Below are 25,218 nucleotides of genomic sequence, written 5' to 3'. Positions count from 1 at the left end.
GGATTATGAGTGACTTAAATCTTAGTTATATGGAATATTTATGGAAGTAAAGATCCTCCAATGATTAATCATTTAAAAAAAAAAGTAACAAAATGTGTTTATAATGAGAAATTATTATAGGCCTAACCCTTTACTGTTGTTATTTTTTTTTTATTTTTTTTATTTTTTTTGCAATATCAGAACTGTATATAATGTTCAACCTGCTTCTTAATAACAAACCTATTATGGAAAATAACAGTACTATGAACCAACAAAATCCTTTATCGACCTTTACTGGAACTTGGGCAGTTTAATGAACTTAAAGATGTACTCAGAAACATTTCTCAGCATTATTTTATTTTACATTAAGTTTACATCAGTTTTCAAATGTTTAGAATTATGTACACTCACATGAGATGAAGACTACTTTCATTGATTACCTCTTATCAGCCAAATGCTAATCTCATCTTTTAATTTCTCTCATTAATCAAGTTTTTTTATCTCTCTAAAATGTTTGAAGAAACATTAATTTATGGCTAAAAAGTACAGGAAAATCATGACAATGTTCTTCTCAACATTTTGAGAAATTAAAGCAGAAATGAAGAGCCTCACTAGGAGCATTTAGGACTTGTTTTGCTTATCAGATGCTTTATTTGTTTGTACAGGTATCATTTATTCAGTAACAATAAAGACTTGCACCTCAGTTTTAACTATCAAATATTTGCTTCTATTTACATTATTGTGAACATGAGATAAACTTTAAAAAAAAAAAGCTTTATTATCTCTATATTTCGCACACCATTTTCAATCACCGCCTACATTGCATAGTGAAAGAAAATAGTGCTCAAAAATGATCTTAATGTAAAGTTCATTGAAAAATAAGTATCAGATTTGATGCTATATTTATGTCATTATTATTTTAAACTTTTAGAAATTAAACATCAAGGATTGTTATAGGATTGTGTATGACAGATACATAAAGGGTGAATGCTCCATTAGTCCACTTGCAGTCAGCATGAGGATCTGAAATTTAAATAATTATTAATCATGTGACTGAGTTTGAAAACTGAGTCTGAGTTATCAAATACACAATGAGAAACCTACCATCATTAATTAGGTACAAGGATCCTCCCTGTCAAAGCAAAAATAAATACATCTTGAAAGAGAAATATGCATGTACATGAATGATGTACACACAATATCAATCTGAATGATTTAAATCTGAACTGACCTGTTGATTTCTTCTTGTAGTAAATGAGTCCAGCAGCTGCTATGATGATTCCCAGCACCAGACCAGAGGATCCAATAGCGATTTTGTTCCTCTCAGACTCGGGAAGAGAGGAGTCTGTACACACATCACTTCACATTATTACAATATTTACAAATATAAGTGTGTTTCCATAATAAGAGGACTATTTCATATTTGTTCTATTTGATCCTACATTGGCGTGTCCAAATATACCCTTCACAAATGTAATGCTAATATGAGAGTATCTCCTACCCCAGTCATAAATCATGGGTTTATTGAAGCTGGCGTGCTCCACCAAACAGGAGATCTTCTCTCCAGATTTAGGAGTGTATTCCAGCTCAGAATGAATCTGGTAGTACCAGTCTCCATCAGCCATCTCCATTGTGGAGGTCACATCTGAGGTCACCTCTTTTCCATCTCTCAGCCAGGACACTTTGATGTGTGGAGGATAAAATTCATATGCGCTGCACATCAACACAGCTGGATGTCTGCCACCAGCCCGCTTCACTGAACTCAGCTTAACATTTGGTTTCACTGGATTAAAAAGAGAAACTTCCTAAACACAGTTTCCAATGCATGTCTCGTGTGTGTGTGTGTGTGTGTGTGTGTGTGTGTGTGTGTGTGTGTGTGTGTGTGTGTGTGTGTGTGTGTGTGTGTGTGTGTGTGTGTGTGTGTGTGTGTGTGTGTGTGTGTGTGTGTGTGTGTGTGTGTGTTTGTGTGGGGGGAGGGGGGAGAGATTTAATAAAGTAAGTACTTACTAAAAAAGCCATAGAAATATTAATTAGTTTTACTTAAAATGCACACCTTTCACATTAAAATAAAATAAATAAAAAAATGCTGATATTAAAACATTTTTCATATTTAGTATTGGCATCTATGCTTCTGTAAAAATGACAGCAATGTTAAAAGCAAGAGTTATACACGTAAGAGTAAAGATCAGAGAAGAGTCTTGTGCCACTTACCTGCTTTATCACGAACAGCCGAGTCCCTGATTTGAGCATTATGTTTGCAGAATCTATCAACTTCAGCTATCTCTCCCTGCAGACTGCTGGTGTCATTGTTCCAGTACTCTGCATTTCTCATTCCATACTCACTAAACCCCACATACTTCCTCAGAGTGCTGTTGAACTGTGTGAATAGATATTTATTAAAATAATAGCTATCAATATACACCATGTCACTGAGATCAGGGGAGCTGTAGATGCATCTTCCCCAACGTGTTGTGTAATATTCATTAGCTGAAAAAGAATGCAGAAGCAGATCATTTGGTTTTGTCAAATAATAATGTAATCAATATAGAAACAGAAGAACATTGATACAATACATCAGCCTATTCAAAAAGTACTTTTCAAATAATATCTACTTTAGATAAGAGAGATGCCCTTTTTAAGGAAAATTGCAATACTATAATGTAAATCATTTTACTGTTACCACTTCTGAAATTAATATAATTATTGTTGAAATTTAAGTCTATAATTTTAATACCTCTTATTTTACTTACCACTTTCTGCTAGGGTGAACACAGACAGTGTGAATATGAGATGAAAACTGAAGAGCTTTAGCAGTGACATGTTGACTCACACTGACTTCCAGCTGAATGCTGCCAGTGCTTTGTTCATGTTCATGAGGTGGATGTCTGACATGACTGTCCAACCAGTCACTGCATGTGTAAGTGTCAAGTGTTGCTAGGTAGTATCCTGCTTTCATTTTAAAACACAAACACTTTAGTTATCAATCTGAACAATTGTTACATTGTTTTATGGCATTATTTAATAACTAAATTAAACAATAGCTGTACTGTTCTTATATTCCGTAGGCCTATATATTTTTCATCAGTGATAGCACACTAAGATTATACACCATGAAAATACAAATGCTACTTTTAAACAAATATTTTTTCCAAAACCATTTTGTTCGCCATGTTTCTGTTTAGTCAGAGCCTGTTTGCAGAACAAAACATAATGTGTTGGTAAACTGGTAAGAAGACAAGATCCCTTTTTGAATGGATGTCAATGGAAATGTTTCAGTATTACTGAATAAACAGCCCTTATAAATTGACTGTATTGGTGCTAATCCTCAAAGTGTTTGCATGTAATATTCCGTTTGGACATTTGGACTTTTATGTGTGGTCTGAAAAAAATAGATCATTGATTTAGAAGAGATGTCACAGACAATTTAGCAAACAATTATTATTCATTTTGCGATATTACCTGATCATTTCTGTCACGAACTGCTCTGAGGCTTGTAGATGAAGATCCAAATGCAGCTTTATTTAAGATTAGTCGTACAGGCAGGGTCAAGAATTAACAGACAGGACAATGGAGGAAACACAGTGGGAATCCGGGAAACAGGCAGAGGTCAGGGCAGGCAGCAATAATCAAAATCCAAAAAACAATCCAAAGTCAAAAACCAGAAACCAAACACGGAAAAACGCTCAGAAATGCAGAGTAACACTTAAACAAGACTTCGCAAACACTGAACGTGAACACAAGGTTTATATAGACACACTAACAGGATGAGACACAGGTGAATGCAATCAGTGAATGAGGTACAGGTGAATGTGATCAGTGATGATGAGTCCGGGCAGTGAGTTCTGGGAAATGTAGTTTGTGTGAAACATAGTCTTATCTGGAGTGCCCTCTGGTGGTAACCGTTACATAGCCCCCCCTTTAAGGAGCGGATTCCAGACGCTCCTCAAAATGTCCAGGAGGGAGGTGGAGCGGAGGCGGACCAGGGGGCGGGATGGAGGGCCAGGCCCGTGGAGCGGAAGAGGACCTGGAGACTGCGGCGGAGCTGGCTGTGGAGGCGACCAGGTCAGAGCAGGCTGTGCAGGCGGCCAGGGCGGAGCAGGTTGTAAGGGAGGCCAAGGCGGCGGAGACCCCTCGGGCGGCCACGCCGGCGAAGACCCCTCGGGAGGCCACGGCGGTGATGCCCTCTCAGGACCAGGCACCGGCTCAGGAACAGACACTACAACAGAAATGGTCACAAGGACAGACACAGACACAGAAACAAACACTGGATCGGAAGCAGACACTGGATCGGCCATCTTGTCCGGAGACACTGGATCGGCCATCTTGTCCGGAGACACTGGATCGGCCATCTTGTCCGGAGACACTGGATCGGCCATCTTGTCCGGAGACACTAGCTTGGAGGCGGCCATCTTGTCCGGAGACACTAGCTTGGAGGAGGCCATCTTGTCCGGAGACACTGGCTCGGAGGCGGCCATCTTGTCCGGAGACACTGGCTCGGAGGCGGCCATCTTGTCCGGAGACACTGGCTCGGAGGCGGCCATCTTGTCCGGAGACACTGGCTCGAAGTCGGTGACGTGAACAGAATCTGGATCAGCAGAAGTGATTTGAACAGTCTCTGAATCAGCCATCTTGTCTTTAGACACTGGCTTGGAGGCGGCCATCTTGTCTTTAGACACTGGCTTGGCAGAAATGACGTGAAGCATCTCTGGCTCGGCAGAAGTGACGTGGAGCGTCTCTGGCTCGGCAGAAGTGACGTGGAGCGTCTCTGGCTCGGCAGAAGTGACGTGGAGCGTCTCTGGCTCGGCAGAAGTGACGTGGAGCGTCTCTGGCTCGGCAGAAGTGACGTGGAGCGTCTCTGGCTCGGCAGAAGTGACGTGGAGCGTCTCTGTCTCGGCAGGGCTGACATGGAACTCTGGCTGGGCTGTCTCGGCAGGACGAGACTCTGGCTGGGCTGTCTCGGCGGAACGAGACTCTGGCTGGGCTGTCTCGGCGGGACGAGACTCTGGCTGGGCTGTCTCGGCGGAACGAGACTCTGGCTGGGCTGTCTCGGCGGGACGAGACTCTGGCTGGGCTGTCTCGGCGGAACGAGACTCTGGCTGGGCTGTCTCGGCGGGACGAGACTCTGGCTGGGCTGTCTCGGCGGAACGAGACTCTGGCTGGGCTGTCTCGGCGGGACGAGACTCTGGCTGGGCTGTCTCGGCGGAACGAGACTTTGGCTGGGCTGTCTCGGCGGGACGAGACTCTGGCTGGGCTGTCTCGGCGGGACGAGACTCTGGCTGGGCTGTCTCGGCGGGACGAGACTCTGGCTGGGCTGTCTCGGCGGGACGAGACTCTAGCTGGGCTGTCTCGGCGGGACGAGACTCTGGCTGGGCTGTCTCGGCGGGACGAGACTCTGGCTGGAAGGTGAGCGCAGGCTCGGCAGGGCTGACTGTGAGCGCGGGCTGTGGAAGCTCTGCTGAGACGTGACGAGGCTCTGGAAGCTCTGCTGAGACGTGATGAGGCTTTGGAATGAAACTCTCTTCACAAACGGAGACCGCCTCTCTCCAGTTCAGACCCGAGAGATTGGGGAGCTCCCTCGGGTTGACCTCCTTAGCCCCTAGCTGGTAACACAGCTTAATAGCCTCATCACCGAGAGAGCAGGAGGCAGCGAGAGGAACAAACCCCCAGGTATACTGGAACAGATCACGGCTATCCAGGGCCAAGGCCGCGATCTGACCAGCAAACTCCCGGATTTGTGCTGCTGGATTCATTTGTTGGTCGGTTGTTGCTGGATCTCGGTGTGGCGAAGTCTTCTGTCACGAACTGCTCTGAGGCTTGTAGATGAAGATCCAAATGCAGCTTTATTTAAGATTAGTCGTACAGGCAGGGTCAAGAATTAACAGACAGGACAATGGAGGAAACACAGTGGGAATCCGGGAAACAGGCAGAGGTCAGGGCAGGCAGCAATAATCAAAATCCAAAAAACAATCCAAAGTCAAAAACCAGAAACCAAACACGGAAAAACGCTCAGAAATGCAGAGTAACACTTAAACAAGACTTCGCAAACACTGAACGTGAACACAAGGTTTATATAGACACACTAACAGGATGAGACACAGGTGAATGCAATCAGTGAATGAGGTACAGGTGAATGTGATCAGTGATGATGAGTCCGGGCAGTGAGTTCTGGGAAATGTAGTTTGTGTGAAACATAGTCTTATCTGGAGTGCCCTCTGGTGGTAACCGTTACAATTTCAGTGGTATCCATAAACTGTGATCGACTATTGTAAAACCCTGAAAGTGATTCACTGACGTCAAAGTCATATAATGTGATTGGTTTATGATTTATTTTACATTCACCAACATGATCCATGTGGGCCATACACTTTCTGCAGTGATAGAGCCGTGGAGAAAGTTATGTTCTCATAAATAAGATGATCTCTGATCCCTATAACTAATAAAGAAGAAATGCTTACTAATAGTATTTTATTAGTGTGGTACGTAACAGTAAGCTAATCAATAACTACATTTTGTTGTGCCTCCAGTCTTGAAAAACTACTATAAACTGTTAATTAACACAGGTTCAGGAAAAATCACTGAATTAACATTAACATTAATAATCATACACAAAAAGATATCAAGCTGGTCTTTGCCGATTCTTCTTTATCTACTTCTTCTACTGCTTGATAATGATGATGATGACGATCATGATGATGCAACTTGCAATTGGTGGATTTACTACAGTCCAAAGATGTAGCCTTTTTCTCCAAAAGGAATCATCATCATTAGTCAACATTGTTACTATATTTATCTCAGCCATTACATTTTATTAGTTGTTTCATACAGTCATTCTGTGTTGGAGTTTTGATTTTTAAAACACTGTTCCAAAAAAAAAAAATCAATTCTCCAGATTTGTGTATTAATGGTATTCATTTCTAATGGGTTACCTTTTTTTTCACTTTAGAATACTGTATGAAATTTTTATACTTATTCTTTCAGATTTGTGTAAATGCTTTATTATTTGTTTTCACAAAGAACTCTGTTCCACGTTATAATTCGTCCAGATTCCTCCAGACAGCCAGCAGCCACATCCCCCTTTAGCCCAAGATTAGTTGCCCACTGAAGCTCAGCAGGGAGCCTGGTCAGTTACGTCAGTACCTCCTGGGAAAACTAGGTTGCTGCTGGAAGAGGTGTTAGTGAGGTCAGCAGGGGGCGCTCACCATGTGGTCTGTGAGGGTCCTAACGCCCCAGTATAGTGATGGGGACACTATACTTTTAAAAGAGCACCATCCTTCGGATGAGACGTTAAACCGAGGCCCTGACTCTTTGTGGTCATTTAAAATCCCATGACACTTCTCATAAGGTGTAACAAATTCTCTCCATTGGCCCTTGCCAATCATCGCCTCCTAACAATCCCCATCCACTGAATTGGCTGTATCACTCGCTCTCCTCTCCACCTGTAGCTGGTGTGTGGTGACGCACTGGCGCCGTTGTACTGTGGATGCCGCCCTCACATCATCCAAGTGCATGCTGGTGGTGGTTGAGGAGAGATCCCCAGATGTGATTGTGAAGCACTTTGTGTGTACAGTAATACATATGAAAAAGCTATATAAATGTCTCATTCATTCATTCATTCATTCATTCATTCATTCAGATTCGTGTTAACACAACCTTATTTGCTCATGGCTTACCAATATTTTCACTTTATAAAACTGTTCCAGATTATGAATAACTTGAATTGTATTGTAATAATGCATGAACTTTTCCGCTAGTTAGTTTTTCGCTTTAATAAAAAGGTGGAAAACTCAGGCACACCACACTATCTAATAAAGGAACTAATGCCCCAAAAAATACATCTTATTATTATTATTATTATTTTTTTTAGTCCATTGTATTTAGATGGTCTTTACATGGGTTAAGGTTAGGTTTAGGGGTAGGATCAGGGTTAGTACCTAGTTATTACCCAGGTATTATTATTACTATAATAAGAACATAGTATGTACAGGACTGTAAAATAAAGTGCTACCACATGTTTTATAAAAATTAGGGACCCAATTACACAGAGGTATCATAGTCCTTAAAGGGATACTCCACTTTTTTTGGAAATAGGCTTTACCATTTTCGAGTCCATTCAGCCGATTTTCTGATATTTAGAAGAATATCAGTAACCAAACCGTTTCTGGTCTCATTGACTTCCATAGTAGGAAAAAATATATACTATGGAAGTCAATGAGACCAGAAACTGTCTGGTTACTGATATTCTCCTAAATATCAGAAAATCGGCTGAATACATTCGGAAATGGTAAAACTGAATGGTAAAAACTGTTTAACTCTGGGGGAGTGGTAAAATAAGCCTATTTCCAAAAAAAAGTGGAGTATCCCTTTAATGTAAAGTGAGGTTTTGCATTACAGGAAATAAGCATGATTTTACAGACACATATAAAAGAATATAATATATCTATTACATTCTTTTTATCAACAGAACACATGAAGATAGAACAAACAGCTCCAGTTCTCCTTTATTTGATGCATATCATAAAATACAAAGGCCATTATTTACTTATAGTAAATTGATTTAAATTGATTACAAAAATTACATCATAAATTCTACCTCATTTTCAAATGTATGTCTAATTTTTATATATGTTTTAATTTTACATGAAAGTTTTAAATTCACCCAGAAGGAAACTACATCTATTGGAAAGGAAACATTGAGAAAGTGTTTAGTACAATACTTATTATACAAATTGCAAAGTGATCTGTAAATGTAACCTCCACTAACTTATTTTCTTTTCATTTCAATTAAAGTCTTTTAAATAGTCCATAGTCAGTTGCAGTTGTTTCCTTTGACAAGGAAAAAGGTTCCCGTTGCGACTCCCAACAGCCCCAGAGTCAGACCCACTCCACAGAACACAGCTGGTCCAACACCTGGGAGAGCTACTTCAACATCTAGAAAATGCATGAATATATTTAAGGATCAGATCATTTTAACAGAATGAAGAACTGGAAGAGTACTGAAATCAGTGTCCATGCATTCAATCTAAAACTCACACTCACCCCATGTTTTGGTCTGAGGTTGACCCCGGAGGGCTCTGTGGTTCACAGTGCAGCTGTAAATGTCTCCTTCACCTGGTGTAAACTTAAGAGTTGAAAATATGTTAAAAGTACCATCATTCCTTGGACGGTACTGGCTTAAACTCAAACCCTCTGTCACATTAACATTGTTCTTAGTCCATGAGATGCTGACAGATGGAGGATAGAAGCCGGTCACATGACAGATGAGGGTGTTCTTAAATCCCAGCTGTACATCATCCTTTGGATAGATGGAAGTCTCGGGTGCATCTAGAATCACAGATAACTATTCATTAATTAATTACTTAATTCAAATAAATGTAGATAGTGTAACATTATTTTAATTATATAAACTTTTAAGGAAAAACCTGATGACACTAGATGGATGTTATATCCAGCAAATAATTGAATTTATTTTTCCAGACAGATGTTCACATCATGATAACACTTTACATTAATATTCCCTTTGGGTTTATTAATCACTAAAAAAGTGAGTCAAGGCATTACATTAAAGAACATAAACACAACACCTATCTCAATATAAGATTCTATTTTTGCATAAATCAGTTGGTTTTGATTAAAATAACCATGAATAAGCATCTTTATTAAGCTTTTACACAAATTTAAAATGGCTCACAGATATTGTGTAAAAGTTGATTTTTTTTTATTTATGTTATTAGATCAGCCTATCAATGATTCGTTTGGGAATATATTTTAGTATTTAATAAAGCCCTTAATAAAACTTTAGGGAAAATTAATGTAAAGTTTTACTCATATCATGTGTTTATGCAGTGTTGATATTCATTCAAAAATGTAAAAGTCCATATAGCACATGCTCATGTCTTACCCATTTCTGGCGGTGGACTCTTGAAAGTTTTAGTCCACAAGGCTACATTACTTCTGCATACTGCCATTTCACCAACACTACCTTCATAAAATCCAGGAAATGTCATAGGATCTCCAAAATCAGGTAATGTTTCTACTCCTTTCTTTTGATTAAAGTCAGCATGCCACAACTCCTCATTATCAAATCCAAACATGTCTTCTGCTTCAGTATCAGAGCATATGGCAATGTGGAAATCTTCATGAACAACTGAAAAAGATTGAGCATCATAAAACTTAATTCTCAGGGTTGACAATTGTGTTACATTGAATAACTGAGAAAAAAATACATATTTGATTATATTGTTCATAAATTGGAAGGGCAAATTACAGTATATAGGCCTACTGCAGATATCTACCCAGGGCTCAGGGGTGCATTGGGATCCCACAGTTTTACCTTTGCCACGATTTGCCACATAACAAGAAAGGAGTCATCAAATAGATCACCGCAGTCGATCAGTAACTTTCTCTTCCTCCATTGCAGGCTAGGCCAAGTGATTAATTATTTAATTCATTAGTCAAGCATATTTAATGTTTTTCAGTATTGTTTATTTTCTTTTTGCTATTATATTAATCACAGCCCAGGATGATTAGGCTACAGAAAAACTACCTGTGGCAACATTTTTGCAAGAATAAGTTTCGGGACAATTTCAATGTGAAATGTCCAGCGAGTGGTGCTAAAAGCATGTTTCGTTTTTTTTACGGAACAGATTAACTTGAATATGGCAACGTTTTATTACGCTTATTTGTGTAGGCCTATCACTGCAGTTCTGAATTCAAATGTCTATTGAGTGACGCTAAAGCTTAATGCTCCATCAAAATAACACACCTACACTAAACCCCTATACCCTATACAGTATTAACAAAAGCAAATGTGTATTACTAAAATAAAAGCAATTTACTTAGTTTTTTTTTTTTTTTTAACTCTTGTCTTTGAGCTCTTTTGTCATGTTTCACAGGTTTCATACCCGAGCTCTCCGTTTCATAAGCAGGCTACAACTGTGTTTGAGCTACCGAGCAAGGTAAAGGCGGGCATACACTGTGCGATGTCTGTGCGATTTCAGCACAGTACCTACTCACACTGAACGAGTAAATCGCATGTGATGTAAAAGTCAAAGTTCAGGATTTATATGCGCACACTATACGGTCCGATCATCGAGCTGCGACTTCACTGCTCACACTATACGTGTGAAATATCTGCGATAAACCCTTGGATTGCGCAGATAGATGATATCATATATCCAGAGATATAAAACAAGCATCAGCTAATATCAAGATCATTTAGCATTTCCAAGTTATGCATTATTACTAGTAGCTATTATTGGATTATCATTATTAGGGGAGGCCTACCTTTTATGGTAACACTTTATAATAACTACACGCTAATAATTATTAGTTAAGCATGAGTAAACAGTTAGTTCATCATTTATAAAGCATTAATAGACATTAATAAGCAGTTTATAAATACAGATATAAATGCTTTCTTCTTGATTTAAAAGCATATCTATAATTTGCTTAATAATTGTATTTTCATCCTTTATTAATGATCAATTTATCATTTCTAAATAAAGAATTGCATTTTTTTTATATAAACCAGTTATTTAAGAGTTTTCAGTGGTTCATAAGAGAATGTGTAAGTAAATGATTAATAAACTATTTAAATGTACATTCATACATCTTATCATTCAGACATACAGTGATGGTTACTGATTGTGTTAATAAATGCTTTATTAACATGTATTAATGCTGTAATTAAGGGTTAATTTGGGTAGTTATAAAGCATTTAGTAGTGGTCAGTTAACTATATTTGTGACCTAATCTAAAGTGAGGACTATTCATGCCTTGTAAAGCATTTTTAAAGGTGATTTAAAGGCTGTTAAATATTTCTATGTTCTATATCATTGTGTTGCAACACATTCTCATTCCAAAAAGTCATATAACTGACGTCTTGGGACGTATTTTGACCATACGTCAATATCCGCCTTTTTAGGGCCCCCTTAAACGTCGGTAGATGGCGATCCCGGGCCGTCATACAACTGACGCTTTACCTTTAACGTCAGTTAGGTGACGGGTTAGGTTTAGGGTTAGGTTTAGGTCTGGGGTAGAGTTAGGATCCCATAACCTCATCTACCGACGTTTAAGGGGGCCCTAAAAAGGCGAATATTGACGTATGGTCAAAAGACGTCCCAAAACGTCAGTTATATGACTTTTTGGGATGAGACTGCGTTGGTTTGTTACATTTTACTGTTTAGAAGATTGATGCGCCTTTAAATCTCCTTTATAAATGCTTTACAAAGCATAAATAGTCCTCACTTTAGATGAGCTCACACACATAGTTAACTGACCATTTCTAAATGCTTTATAACTACCTGTATTTACTACATCTACTTACACTTTCTAAGTGATCTAATGAATGACTGACAACTCTTAAATAACTGGTTTGTAAATAATGTAATACTTCATTTAGAAATTATTAATTGATCAGTAACAAAGTATGAAAATACAATTAGTAAACGCATTATAGTTTATAAATGAAGAAAAAAAAACAGTTATAGCTGTATTTATAAACTGCTTATTAATATCTATTAATACTTTATAAATGATGAATTAACTGTTTACTCATGCTTAACAAATAATTAATAGCGTGCAGTTATTATAAAGTGTTACCCATTTTATTATTAAATTGATTCGCTATTATAATTAATTTGCCACGCAATAATTTCAGAGCAAATAACCAACGTGCTGTGAGGATAATAAAATATGATAATAAAATATAGAAGCTAACTCCTCCTCGTTGAAAATTGTCTAAAACATTTAGGTCGATTACAATGAATTATAGGCATATAAATAACTATTAACAGTCTATAATTTGTCCGAACATTGCAATAATCAATGAAAATTAAAAACAGGTTTATTTCAAAAACGTTGTTTAACAAATTAATAAAAGAGGTGTAGCTGGTTTGAACTACAAAACTTAAAGATCTCTCTCTTTTCGTTTTTATTATAATTTTATTTTTGCTGCAGATGAAATGGTTAAAGTTCTGTTTTTGCGCAGGCGCAGTGAGAGAAAAAACACTGATGCTGTGTCCGAAATCCCCCACTTCTCACTATATAGTGGACTATATAGTGAGCTCACCATTTTGTAGTGCTGTCCGAGTGTATAGTATCTAAAAAATAAGTACTAGTAGCATGAAAATATAGACTAGTGGGTTAAAATGATTAAATGTTAAAACGGCTTGCCATAATAGTGATGATTATTATACCCTATATAGTCCACTCAATGTATCCCAGAATGCATTTTGAAAAGTAGTGTACAACCAGAGAATGTCTAATTGAAGAGAATTGGCACTGGCTGGTTACTTCCGGGTTCTGGACTGCCTGCAGTAATGCATCTCTGTCCATGCGGGGGCGCTCGCGGTCGAGTGCAGAATGAATGGGAGTCAATGGGGTTTCACCCCCATAAATCCACTTTTCTCAGGATATAATTTTTTGTCAAGTAATTTGAAAGTTGTATTCAAAAGGGAGGGCTAAGAAAATACACTCAGCTGAAAATTGCATTTTTAAGTTCACTTATCTGTTCTAAAAATCCGTTCAAAACTGTGATGACGTCACACAATAGCAGAATGCTAGCGAGTTCCAGCCAACAACAGCCTAACCTGTAGATCAAAAGGACATAAGTACTCATTCATTCGACTTTTGGCCTATAATCTATATTGAACTTGCGGAATCAACAATAAAATCTATGTTAATTTAATGACAAGCAGGTGAAAGAGACACTTTTAGCCGTTTAGCCCATAGACTGTAAAAAAGATGGACGACGCCCCTTCGCTCTTTTCCATCAGAGTGAACTGAAGCCGCCAGTGTCTCGATATGACGCTGACATCATGGACTTGAGTCTGCGCACTTGCGTGTTTCGGGACCAGTCATGCGCAGTCGTGAGCAGGAAGTAAAGCCGCGAAATCAAGGCCGCGCCCTCATTCTCGCTGAATCAAACGCAAGCACACGCCCCTCACTTTTATTAAGTGTCCTCTGTCTGCTTCGTTCTTCTCCAATGATGTCTGCTGATTGCAGAACCTCGTTAAAATAAGGTAAATACAACTACTAACCACATAATCAACATTATTAAAAAAGTCCGCTGGTGCTTCAGTGACTACCTCACACAGAGAACCTGTCAATCACAGCGGTCAATCATGATGTCAGAGCACCGTTATTTTATCATCACATAACTAACTATAAACAAACATATTTTAAAAACGAACACTTGAAATTACATCAACGTGATAGAAACTACAATAAATGACAGAAACTATCTTTGGAAAAAGGATATTTGAAGTGTAATTTAATTGTTTAGTTGGTCTCGCGTCCCTTTGAATAACATGGGGAGGCGGGGGTTATGAGCTATACTAGGACCGGTCACAGGGGGGCGATCGAGACGTTTTGGCTTCACTTTTGAGGGCTTGTGCGGCACGCTTGGTTTAGCCCCATAGACTCCCATTCATTCTGCTCTCGCCCGTGATCACCTCCAGTGGAATTCTAATGGAACTGCAACCAGGATGATACACAATGGGGCTCATAGGAAGTGCCAAGGCTCTCCGTTAGACGGGCTCTGGTACAACCGATAGGCCTATTTCACAAAAATGGCCGCCGAACCGGAAGTAGGGTAAACTTTTTTCGGTGACAGCGCTAGCAGTTGCAGTCGGAGGAAAAATGCCGAGACTAAAACCGGTCCGTCCCGTTGCTTAACTTTTAATCCTTCAAACCAAACAAGAAACAACCATATGGATCACTTCACAGCTTTTCGTGTTTTGGGGGTTTTCATGGAACAACTGTGGAGAAGTTTAATCACGGCAGACGCGTGTGAAGGAGGAAGCAGATGTTGAAATGTAGTGTTGATGCCCGTTCGTTCGGGACCGATGCTTTGAAAAAACATATTGCACTTGATTATTATCCGATTTGCACGTCATGCACTTTTATGTATTATTAATAAGTATTGGCAAATTAAAATTGTTTGTAGAAGATGTTTTCTGTAACTTTATTTCCTTTTACCATGGGTGCGGGAAAACCAGGAGTGGATCAAGAGCGGAGTGACAACAGAACGGTATGAGTGGAGAGAGGAACGTGATTTTGCTCCAGTCCAGGCTTTGATTACAAAGTTAATATTGTATAATATCATGTTTTTTTTTTAAATCACTAATTAGTCCAGGAGATTGCATGAATGAAGTGAGTGATATTACATGGTTTTTTTTTTTTAAATCATGATATTACACAATATTTAACTGTCTGAAAGATTTTAGCTGTTATGAAAAGATCATATAATTCCATATATATAATTTTTTTAACAAAAGACACTAGATTTCACTCATAGCCTACAATCAGACATCATTTCAATTTATTTATTTATTTATTTATTGTTTTTCAATATATTTACGCTGAATGTGAGCAGTTATCAAGTGTCATGACATTAATGAATGAAACTTTATGTAAGCAAACGTCAAGAATTTGTAACCTTTGTCCAATTTCGATGTTTTCACAGCTCCCTGAAAACTATCAACAAAACTGAAAACATCTGCTATTCTTACTCTTGTCAGATGTATGAATGATTGAGAGAAAACAAGCTGTTCACAGTCCATTTTGAGAATGAATGTCGATCGCAGCTGGTCGTATTGTTGTCGTCTGTGTCTGACGTGATTTAACTTCTCCCCAGTTGTGCCATGAAAACACAGAAAGCTGTGAAGTGATAAATTAGATTGTTTCTTCTCATAAACAGGTAAGCAACAAGACGGACCGCTTTTAGTCTCCGCATATTTGTCCTCCGCTGCAACTGTGCTAGCGCTAAACGCTTTCACCGGAAAAAAGTTTACCCTACTTCCGGTCTCGGTCGCCATCTTGTGAAATAGGCCTGTGGTCACTAACCTAAACCCTACATACCATCATGCATTGCGCTGATTGTAAAAATAAGTTATAGAGGGAATGCGCGTGACGTCACCGTCGGCCGGAGTGCCTGCAGTTCCTCACAGTGAGTGGCAAAAAGACTGAGCGGCTGTATATGTTACGACACACCACATAAAAAGTGGGAAAGAGCTTTGCGATTGACTGTACAACTAGATTTGACAAAAAATCTGAGGTAGGCTATATTTTTACAGATTACTATAGAAAGAGGAGCAAATGGATCACTGCAATTCACAAACAACTGGACTCCAGTCAGCGAAAGGTGGATACAGTTATCATTTTGTGTCAATATGCTGAATTTAGCTGTAAAACCATACCCGTATATTTTGTATTGTTATATATATTAACAACTCATCAATTAAATATTTATCATTGCATATTCTGCATTATTGGATGTTTTTTTAATAAACACTGACCAAAAAAAACAAAAACTATAAAGTTTTAGGGCTGGACGATATGATATATAGGCTATATATAACACTGATATAAGTGGAAAGACCCGGATTTAGACCTACCTATATTGTATTTATATAAAGCGTTCACAGACAAATTTGCTTTATGTTTCGGTCTTGCTTTTATTTCCCCGGTGTCGAAATCAGGCAAACATAAATGTCAGGCAACACGATTCCTGGCTGCATGTCAATATCCATGGATCACTGGATCTTTAGTAAGTTGTAAGGAACATTATATTGAGTCAAACATTTAGTTTAAATTGATAAAATTGTTCGGTTTAGTCGCATTTTCGCAGTTTCCCCTATTAAATCCAGTCACGCAGCAGATCTTTTGCCACTCGGTCAGGCTGAGGGGGGTTGTTCCAGCAGGAAAGTGACGTCAATGCATTCCCTCTATAATCATGTGTGGAGTAGCGCATTATCAGAATGCATTAATTCACAGAAACAGCCAGAAATGACTTTTAGTTTAAAAATTTTGGAGAAATAAGCTCAATATAATGTACTGTTTTTATTTTTAAAAATTAGCCCAGAGCCGAGAGATGATCGAGTAGTGTCCGAAAGTGGTGTTTCTATTATGCTGGTGAGCTCACTATATAGTTCTCTACTCCCTACCCCCTACATAGGGGGTAGGGAGTAGTGGTTTGAGTGGAGATTTCGGAAACAGCATGAGTTTAGGGCAATTGGTTCTAGCTTTGCATCAATTGTGCGATATAGTCTCGAGGAGCGACCAAAATTTCTGACATGCCAGAAATTCATCCAACCATCCGATTGTCGATCGGGAGAGGTTAATCGCCTCTCGTTTCCCCTTGTACACTGCACAAACACTGCGCGACAAACGACGCACGACAAAGCTGAAAATCGGTCCCACCCGAAAAAGAGTCGCACGAGTCAGATTCCGGCTCAAAATCGCACAGTAATTGTGACTTTCTTTACCCTTCTACTTAAGCCTTCACTTTCTGTTAGACCCTTGTCTTGCGTTGTGTTAATGTGTTTGAGTTCATTTGTTCGTGGTTGAGTTTTCCTCCAGCTTATTGTTTTGAATTTGTGGATTAAAGACTATTCCATTAGCTACATCCTCTTTTGCTTTCATCTAAGCCACATAACAGTGACAGCCATGTTCTCATACTTTGGTATGAAAAGGATTAAAAGTGCTTGCTGTTTTACTGCCTCTAGTGTTCATTTCTGTTGGAACTGCCGCAATATGTACTGTAAGTATTGCTACATAGCCTACATATGTAGCGTTTTGCAAAAAGTTGCCACAGGTGCTTTTTTTTCCCATTGAGGCTGCGTGTTTATAAATTACTGTATCATAATATCGGTGAGGTTTTATATATTTTTAGTTTGTTTTGTATTTAATTTGTTTAATATTATATATAATTGGCTTGGATATTGTGCCTTTTTAGGTTACTAGAGTTTAACTGGTGTGTGTGTGTAAGTTTAACTATGCTTTTTTAGGCTTCACTAGTTGTGATGCTTTTTAACAGTTGATAAGAGTTTTATAAGGCTAATAAAAAGATGGCCGGTGTTCATTTGTGGTGCTAGCGTACATTTTTCTTATGGTCAGTTTAATTATTTAGCATAGCCTTAAAGTAGAAATCCAGTGCAAAATGAACCTTTAGTCTAATAAAACATCGGTACCTAGACAACCATTCTCTGAGATTTGTTTTCATGATAATCGAATGTAAAGAGTTTTATCTCTAAAAACTGTTAAGCGTATAATAGTACTGGGGGCATTGACTAAGTTAAAAGAAGTTAACTTCTAGTTTTTACTACTAACAAGGCTCAAAATAGCCTCACACTAACACAGTAACATAATGAGGGTCCCTACATGTCGAAGCATTGAGAACAAGTGTTCAGACCGTTTAACCCTTTCACGCATACGATCACACCGGTGTGATCAGTCTTGGCTGGTCCCATGGAGCGTACGATGACACCGGTGTGATTAGAACGTTCAGTGCACATGTCAGCAACTGCTAAATTCAAACTTGCTCTCGTGCGTTGGCTGGCGCTCAGCCAGAGACAGACGCAATCAGTGCTGTCATATATCACAACTATTGAGTGTTTTCAACCACATAATGTTTATTTTAGGTTTCAGACATTTAAATGAAGAGCTCTTTTCCAAAACACGATAAACGCCATTTTTAAAAAAAACGAGTTTGTCGTGTCATTCTGCTGTGGACAGAACCCTTTCACTGCTCCATCAACGTTTCATGCCAAATCGCTATATTTCCTTGTTTAAAATGTACTGCAAGATACAGTTTCTTTCCAAGCCGCGATAAGCGCCAGCCCTGTTTTTAGCCTAAACACGATCAACCCGGTCTCATCCCAAGACGTCATATTACTGACGTTTTGGGACGTCTTTTGACCATTCGTCAATATTCGCCTTTTTAGGGCCCCCTTAAACGTCGGTAGATGAGGTTATGGGATCCTAACTCTACCCCAGACCGAAACCTAACCCTAAACCCAACCCGTCACCTTACTGACGTTAAAGGTAAAGCGTCAGTTGTATGACGTCCCGGGATCGCCATCTACCGACGTTTAAGGGGGCCCTAAAAAGGCGGATATTGACGTATGGTCAAAAAACGCCCCAAGACGTCAGTTATATGACTTTTTGGGATGAGACTGTGTTAACACGATAAATCCTCAAATTCAATGAGCGCTCTACACAATCCAGCACGGCGGCACTCTGAACAGAGGTTTATTATGTTCATTCATTCCTCAAAATGAGTCCTAGTTTTCTAGTCGACTAGTAGTAGATCATTTAAGCCATTTGTATTATCAGTAATCACATATATTGATTTAATTAAATGGGAGAGAAACCATATGAGCGTTTTTAATTGCCTATTCCGCATTTCAACGTATGCATAAAGCTTGCCACAAAGAACCGGCAAAAGTAATGATTATCCATGAAACATTTGAATTGTTTATTAATAAACTAGTGTTTTCTGTCAGTGTCAGCAACAAAGATAAAGTTGATGATGCTTACTCGCCATCTTCGCAGTGAACGCGCATAGGCCTATAGAAACGCATACTTCGAATTAGCCTACATACGCAGAGAGTTGCCAATTTATTTTAGTTTTTAATTGTTTTGTTTAAAAGTAGATATTTAAAGCTTTCTGTAGCTTAGTTCTCAGGCCTGTATGAGGCAAGCATCGTGGTGTTTCGGTTCATATTATGAGACGCGCTCCGGTTCACCTGCGCGCCTCTGTGTCCTGATTATATTGTCTGATATTTACTTCTAATGTATTAATCCAGTCAATTTGTCGATTTAACATTTATTAAAATGAAGATACAATTTATATGAAACGAAATTTACAAGCTTTCTACAAAACAAAACTTAATAAGTGGTCAAAATCATGTCTGACGCACTCCAAATATTTTCCGATATTGGGCAGCTTTTGAATTTTGATCCTATCTTACTCATCTCATGCGGTTCCCTTTTCATAGCCTACTCAACATAGATGAAATAATAAAAATAAGTAATGTAATATTATTAAAAACAAATGTGAAATGTTTATTTTGTTTTTTTGTTTTTTTTTTAACTTATATTTAAGCGTCATGCTGCTCCGCTTTGCTCACATGTTATGTAGCCTGTGTGTGTGTGCATGTGCTGGTGGGGTGCCCATCCCTTTTTTGAATATCGTTATCATATATTGATCATTTTTAATAATTCGTTTTTTTCATGCATATGTTGAAATTGGTACTATTTGTTTGAGGTTTGACTCTTTACTAAAAATGACTTTACTAAAAATGATACAAAAAATGGATGGATTTATAGCGTTTTGGAAAAAAATAAAATTAACTTTTAAATTATCATTAACAATATTGTTGTTTGATTTAATAATTATTGTTCAAAATGTTCAGACTGAACCAATAAAACATTTAAACAGGATAATTTGAATATTCACAAAATGTGTGGGTCTAGGTAAAAAAATGTAGTTTTCCTGAAAACTATTGAAATGGATTTATAGCGTTTTGGAAAAGAGCTCTTCAAATACACATATGTACAAGCAAAACAATGATTTTGAGTTTGTAAAATACATACAGATGTCTATGGAAGCGGCAATAATAATCCTTCAATTATAATAAGACGACACATTTTATTCATATCAGATACACATTGTGTAAGTAGCTTAACATTTGATCATATTCTTCTCCCAGTTCACCAGCCATTTAATATCATGTATATCGTGAGAAGTGGATGAATTGACGTTATAAATCCAACAGATCCGATTCTCTGAACTGAAAACAAAACTAAAATGGCGCCGCCCGTTGTGCATACAGCTCAACTAACGCGATCGTTATAAAGATGTCTAAACAACAAAACCCATCCACTTGCACATATTTGACAATCGGAATATCAGTGTTTCATGATATAGCTAATACATTTTTTTTATATTTTTAATAAAAAAGGAAAAATGACATAAAAGCAGATCATCATTCATTCCGCGCTCTGTTCTGGTTGTGCTGTGTCACGTGACAAGCAATGACGCGTCACCATGGAAACATTAAAGTGGCAAGTTCTAAATAACGGTCGCCTTGAAAAACTCACGCTGGGGGGTCAGTTAGAATATTTTAAACTTACGTGTGAAAGGGTTAATGCTTTATAAAGACAATTACTTCATGTATACAGACAGGAGCCATCTTAGAAAATAGTCTCGATAAGTCGATCCCCGAAAGCCGTTCATACAGTTCAGAAGTTCGCTGAACTTCATACAGTTCAGATCACTCAGCACGTCGTTCATGGTTTGACTTGTCGTGACTGTTTTCCAAAGATGGCGCCGCCTGTATACACGAAGTGAACCGTCTTTATAAAGTATCTTCTTATTAAACGGCCTGTACACTTATAAAGTTCTCAATGCTTCGTTTTGCATAAATGGACCCTCATTATGTTTCGGTGTTAGTGTGAGGCTATTTTGAGCCTTGTTGTTAGTGGTATAAACTAGCGATTTCTTTTTACTTAGTAAATGCCCCCAGTACTAGCATTATACGCTAAACAGTTTTTAGAGATAAAACTCTTTACATTCGATTATCATGAAAAAAAATCTCAGAGAATGGTTGACTAGTTACCGATGTTTTATTTTTTGTTTACAATTTCAACCAAGCAACCAATTGCAGTCACTGAAAATGACCCCAGTCCATTAACGCAGTCATAATGCAGAGAAGCACAGTGTCACAAGATGTGGCTGTATTAAAGCGCACAATGAAGAGTCTTCAAGAGACTTTTGATAGAACAATCCAAACAATAAAAAGGAGAAACATACCACATACACATAATGTTAACTAATGCCTGACCAAGACAGAAGAGGGCTTATATACATGGAAAACAATGGGAGCTAACAGACAGTTTAACAAGACACACCTGAACTAATTAACTGATTAGAAGATATAAGAAATGAACAGAACAGGGAAACACATCAAAATCCAAGATAAAAAAACATAACCCCGACACACACAGCTGAATTTAAGAGGGTTTTTTTTCTTTTTCTTTTTTACTGTATATTGGAGGATGTTTGATGATGTAATTGTTTTTAACAGTAAGTAATTTTTTTTATATGACAATCATAAATTATATATATATATATATATATTTTTTTTAATATACAGTATATATATATTATTATTATTTTTTTTTTATGGATGATGCATGATAGCCGATTACTGTTATTAAGAATGTTGGCAATTGGCTTTATGCACAGCTGCACTACTTCCGGAACTTAAGCCAGCTCCTTGTTTCCTGTCTGCAATTATTGGCCAAACTTGATTAATGCAGGTGTGTCTGATTATTGTTGCCATGACTACTGAGGTCAGGCACACCTGAATTAATTAATTTGGCCAATAATGGCAGACAGAAAACAAGGAGCTGACTGAAGTTCAGGAAGTAGTGCAGCTGTGCATAAAGCCAATGGGCTATATGCACGCATAAGTTCCGCATTTGACGCAAGGATGCTCGTCCATTTCCGGTTGTGGAGATTTAAGCGGAGGAGAACCGAGGAAAACGGGATTATGGCAGAGTCTTCAAAATTTACTGTCCTCCCGTCATTGAAACGAAACGTACATACGTTTAGATGTAATTTTATATAGTTATGTTTACTTAATATAATTTTAAAAAGAAGCATAAACACAACGAGGGGTGTCTGTTTTATCTGTTTTTGTGACTAACGTTTCTTTATTATAACCATGGGCTATAAAATTCAACATAAATTCTCGGTATTGCATTAGACTCTACGATCGGCGGAAGATATTGAGCATCCTTAATCCTTCACCGGAAATACCGCCGTGCAGAGAGCCCATTGGGTCTGGTGTAGGAAGGGTGATTAGATTGATAGTGATATTGTTTTCTTTAGTCTCTTTTTTTCAGCCTAAACGACAACATGGTTCCAATCATCTTATGTGTGGTTTAATCTTGTAAGGTGGGGGATAACTGATGGTTTAATTTAGTCTCACTTCGCTATAGGATTTGTAGTAAGTGTTAGTTTCTTTGTGTGGTTGAGGGTGTACACCTCTTAGCAGAGCCATTTCCAGTATGCAGGATAAGGGAATCTTAAGGCATGTTGTGTTGCCTGCTTCCTTTTCATCTTCAATCACTTCAGTAATGTTATTGTATTTTAATATTGAATAATAAACCTTGTTACATTTGCAAAGAAAGACTGTTGTTGCCTTCGATGGCATCACTGTTGTGTGTCTGGCCAATAGTGAAATAGCAGTGTGGTAATCAGCCTTCTGCTTTCGAATCACTCTCAAAGTGATGCTGTACTATTTAGCCAGATTTGTTAAAAATTATGTCACAGAAGTTAGTTCTTTGATTTCAGTTTAAGTTAATAGGGATCTTCACGGCATTGCTCACTAATGTGCTCCACCAATTCAATTTATAAATTCAGTATTAAAAATTCAGTAACTTTCTTCTTGGTAATATATTTGAGTCATGTGACCTTATTTTTAAGTGGGCAGATTTAGCACGGACGCTAAAAACACCCTCCTCTCTACATCATACTACCATAAAACCATACTACAGCCCCGTAGACTTAGGGTGTTCATGGTGTGTTTTCTTTGAAAGTGAATCAATCGTTGTTCGTTGATTTCTTTAATTTGCTTGTAAATGTATGTAAATATTCCAAATTTTTATATTGTGATAGTCTCCTGTTTGTGTTTAGATTTGAGTTGATGAAGTTTTATGTTGTTTCTTTTTTTTCAGACTTGTAACCTATATGTCGTGGGTTTGAGTGAATGAACAGTACTCTCTTCCACTCTCCTTCTCCATAACAGAGATCCACCTGAGCAAGGCACCTACCCTCAGGAAAAACGTCTGCCCACTCCTCCGGGTGTGTGTTCACGGTGTGTGTGTGTGTGTGTGTGTTCAATACTTACTGCTGTGTGTCAGCCCATTCTCACCCCCAAGGCGTCACTTAACTGACGCCTTGGGAAGCATTTGGACATGCTTCAATATCTGACGCTTTAGGCGCCCTTTAGCGTCAGTTAGATGACGCCCTAGGATCGCGTGTACCCTACCCCCACCCCACACCTAAACCTAACCGCGTCCTCTAACTGACGCTTTCCTTTAGCGTCAGTTAGATGACGCCGTAGGATCGCGTCATGTAAGTGACGCTAAAGGGCGCCTAAAACGTCAAATATTGAAGCATGTCCAAAGGTGACGCCTTGGGGTGAGAATGCGTTGTGTGTGTGTGAACTTGGATGGGTGAAATGCAGAGCAAAAATTGCTTTCACTTTTACTCATTTAAATATTTCCTGCATTACTATATTCATTTTTGTTTGTTGTTTTGTTATTGTTGTTTTGTGATCAAGTTATTGATCTCTTTTATTTCCTCTTTGTTCAGTTAAATGTACTTTTGTTTTGCATTTATCCGGTTGTTGTGTTCATTTTTGGGGCAAAATATCGATACATCCTGTTCCTCTTCATTGATTTTTAATTTTCCATTAATCATTTTTATTTTGTTACTTGCCCCCAATCCAGACGTGGAGTAATGCAACATGCATTTTATTGCATTGCCATTTAATTAATTAAATTGTTAATTCATGGCTTACAATTTACAATTTAAGAAAGATCATTCATTTCATATCATTAAAAGTTTTCTACAGAGAGTTTAGGAAATACTTTTTTGCTTATTTGTGGAAAAAAAAATAGTACCAAAGTGAGTAAAACATTTTTAAACCTAATATTCCAAACATACTGTATGACAATAATTTGATGTTGGTAGTGTGAAAGGAAACGTTAACATTGCTAATAAAAGCACAAGCAGGTTTTGAATGAACTGTTAGCATTATTACAAGAGATCAGTTTGAAGTTTTTCCATTTACGCAACTTATGAAAACAGTACCAAAATGATATTTAAAAAAAAAAACTTTAACTTACATCGAGCATCAGCTGAGAGAACAATGGTAAGGGCAAGAACGATTATGGACAGCTCCATCTTGATAGAGAGTCAAACAAACTTCTGACAGATACTTAACTTGAGGTGAAAGAAAGAAAGTGTTACTCCCTCTTTTAGGGCTTTTGCATCCTCCAATCAAAGTTTGACTGACACTGTGACATTGCTGTATCTAGGTAGAATTTCCCTCTTTTCCTCTAATGTTACTTTGTAAAAGACATGCTGGGTTTATTGTTTTACTGTAACTTTAATTGTAAAATGCAAATGCAATGTTGTTTTTGTTATAATAGGAGCAGCTGGTTTTAAATGTTTGTTGAAGAGATAACTGCAAGGTCATGTGAAAACATGACTTATGCAATGACAAACCTGAAAAAAAAAATGCTGGGGCAGTGTGCTGTGAACAAGTCAGTTCTTTATCCTGTCTTAAAATCCTAAAGCATAAGTTCACTAACCAAGTTTGAATTTGTATTTCAATGTACATTTATAGTTTCAAAGTAATTTTTTTGTAACTTTTTTTT

At 38.1% G+C, this 25,218-nt stretch overlaps 2 protein-coding genes across 2 annotated transcripts; both read right to left on the bottom strand.

The window, feature by feature from the left end:
• Positions 1 to 315: 315 nt before the first annotated feature.
• LOC120479795 (H-2 class II histocompatibility antigen, E-S beta chain) lies at positions 316 to 2,836 on the bottom strand. Its single transcript, XM_089119448.1, has 6 exons — positions 2,730 to 2,836; positions 2,191 to 2,466; positions 1,481 to 1,762; positions 1,211 to 1,324; positions 1,084 to 1,111; positions 316 to 1,002 (listed from the first exon to the last, which is right to left on the bottom strand). The coding sequence occupies exons 1-5, from the start codon at positions 2,797 to 2,799 to the stop codon at positions 1,089 to 1,091; spliced, it is 765 nt and encodes a 254-aa protein (XP_088975574.1). The 5' UTR covers positions 2,800 to 2,836; the 3' UTR covers positions 316 to 1,002; positions 1,084 to 1,088.
• A 5,623-nt stretch (positions 2,837 to 8,459) lies between these two features.
• On the bottom strand, positions 8,460 to 24,783 carry LOC120479797 (H-2 class II histocompatibility antigen, A-Q alpha chain). The gene is made up of 4 exons (XM_089119445.1): positions 24,685 to 24,783; positions 9,878 to 10,123; positions 9,016 to 9,300; positions 8,460 to 8,907 (listed from the first exon to the last, which is right to left on the bottom strand). Exons 1-4 carry the CDS (start codon positions 24,740 to 24,742, stop codon positions 8,786 to 8,788), a joined length of 711 nt encoding a protein of 236 aa, XP_088975571.1. The 5' UTR covers positions 24,743 to 24,783; the 3' UTR covers positions 8,460 to 8,785.
• Positions 24,784 to 25,218: the final 435 nt, after the last annotated feature.

Source organism: Pimephales promelas, chromosome 14, assembly GCF_988280905.1.
Source record: "Pimephales promelas chromosome 14, fPimPro1.hap1.1, whole genome shotgun sequence".
Classification (NCBI taxonomy): Eukaryota; Metazoa; Chordata; class Actinopteri; order Cypriniformes; family Leuciscidae; genus Pimephales; species Pimephales promelas.
This window is presented reverse-complemented; position numbering and strand designations above follow the sequence as displayed.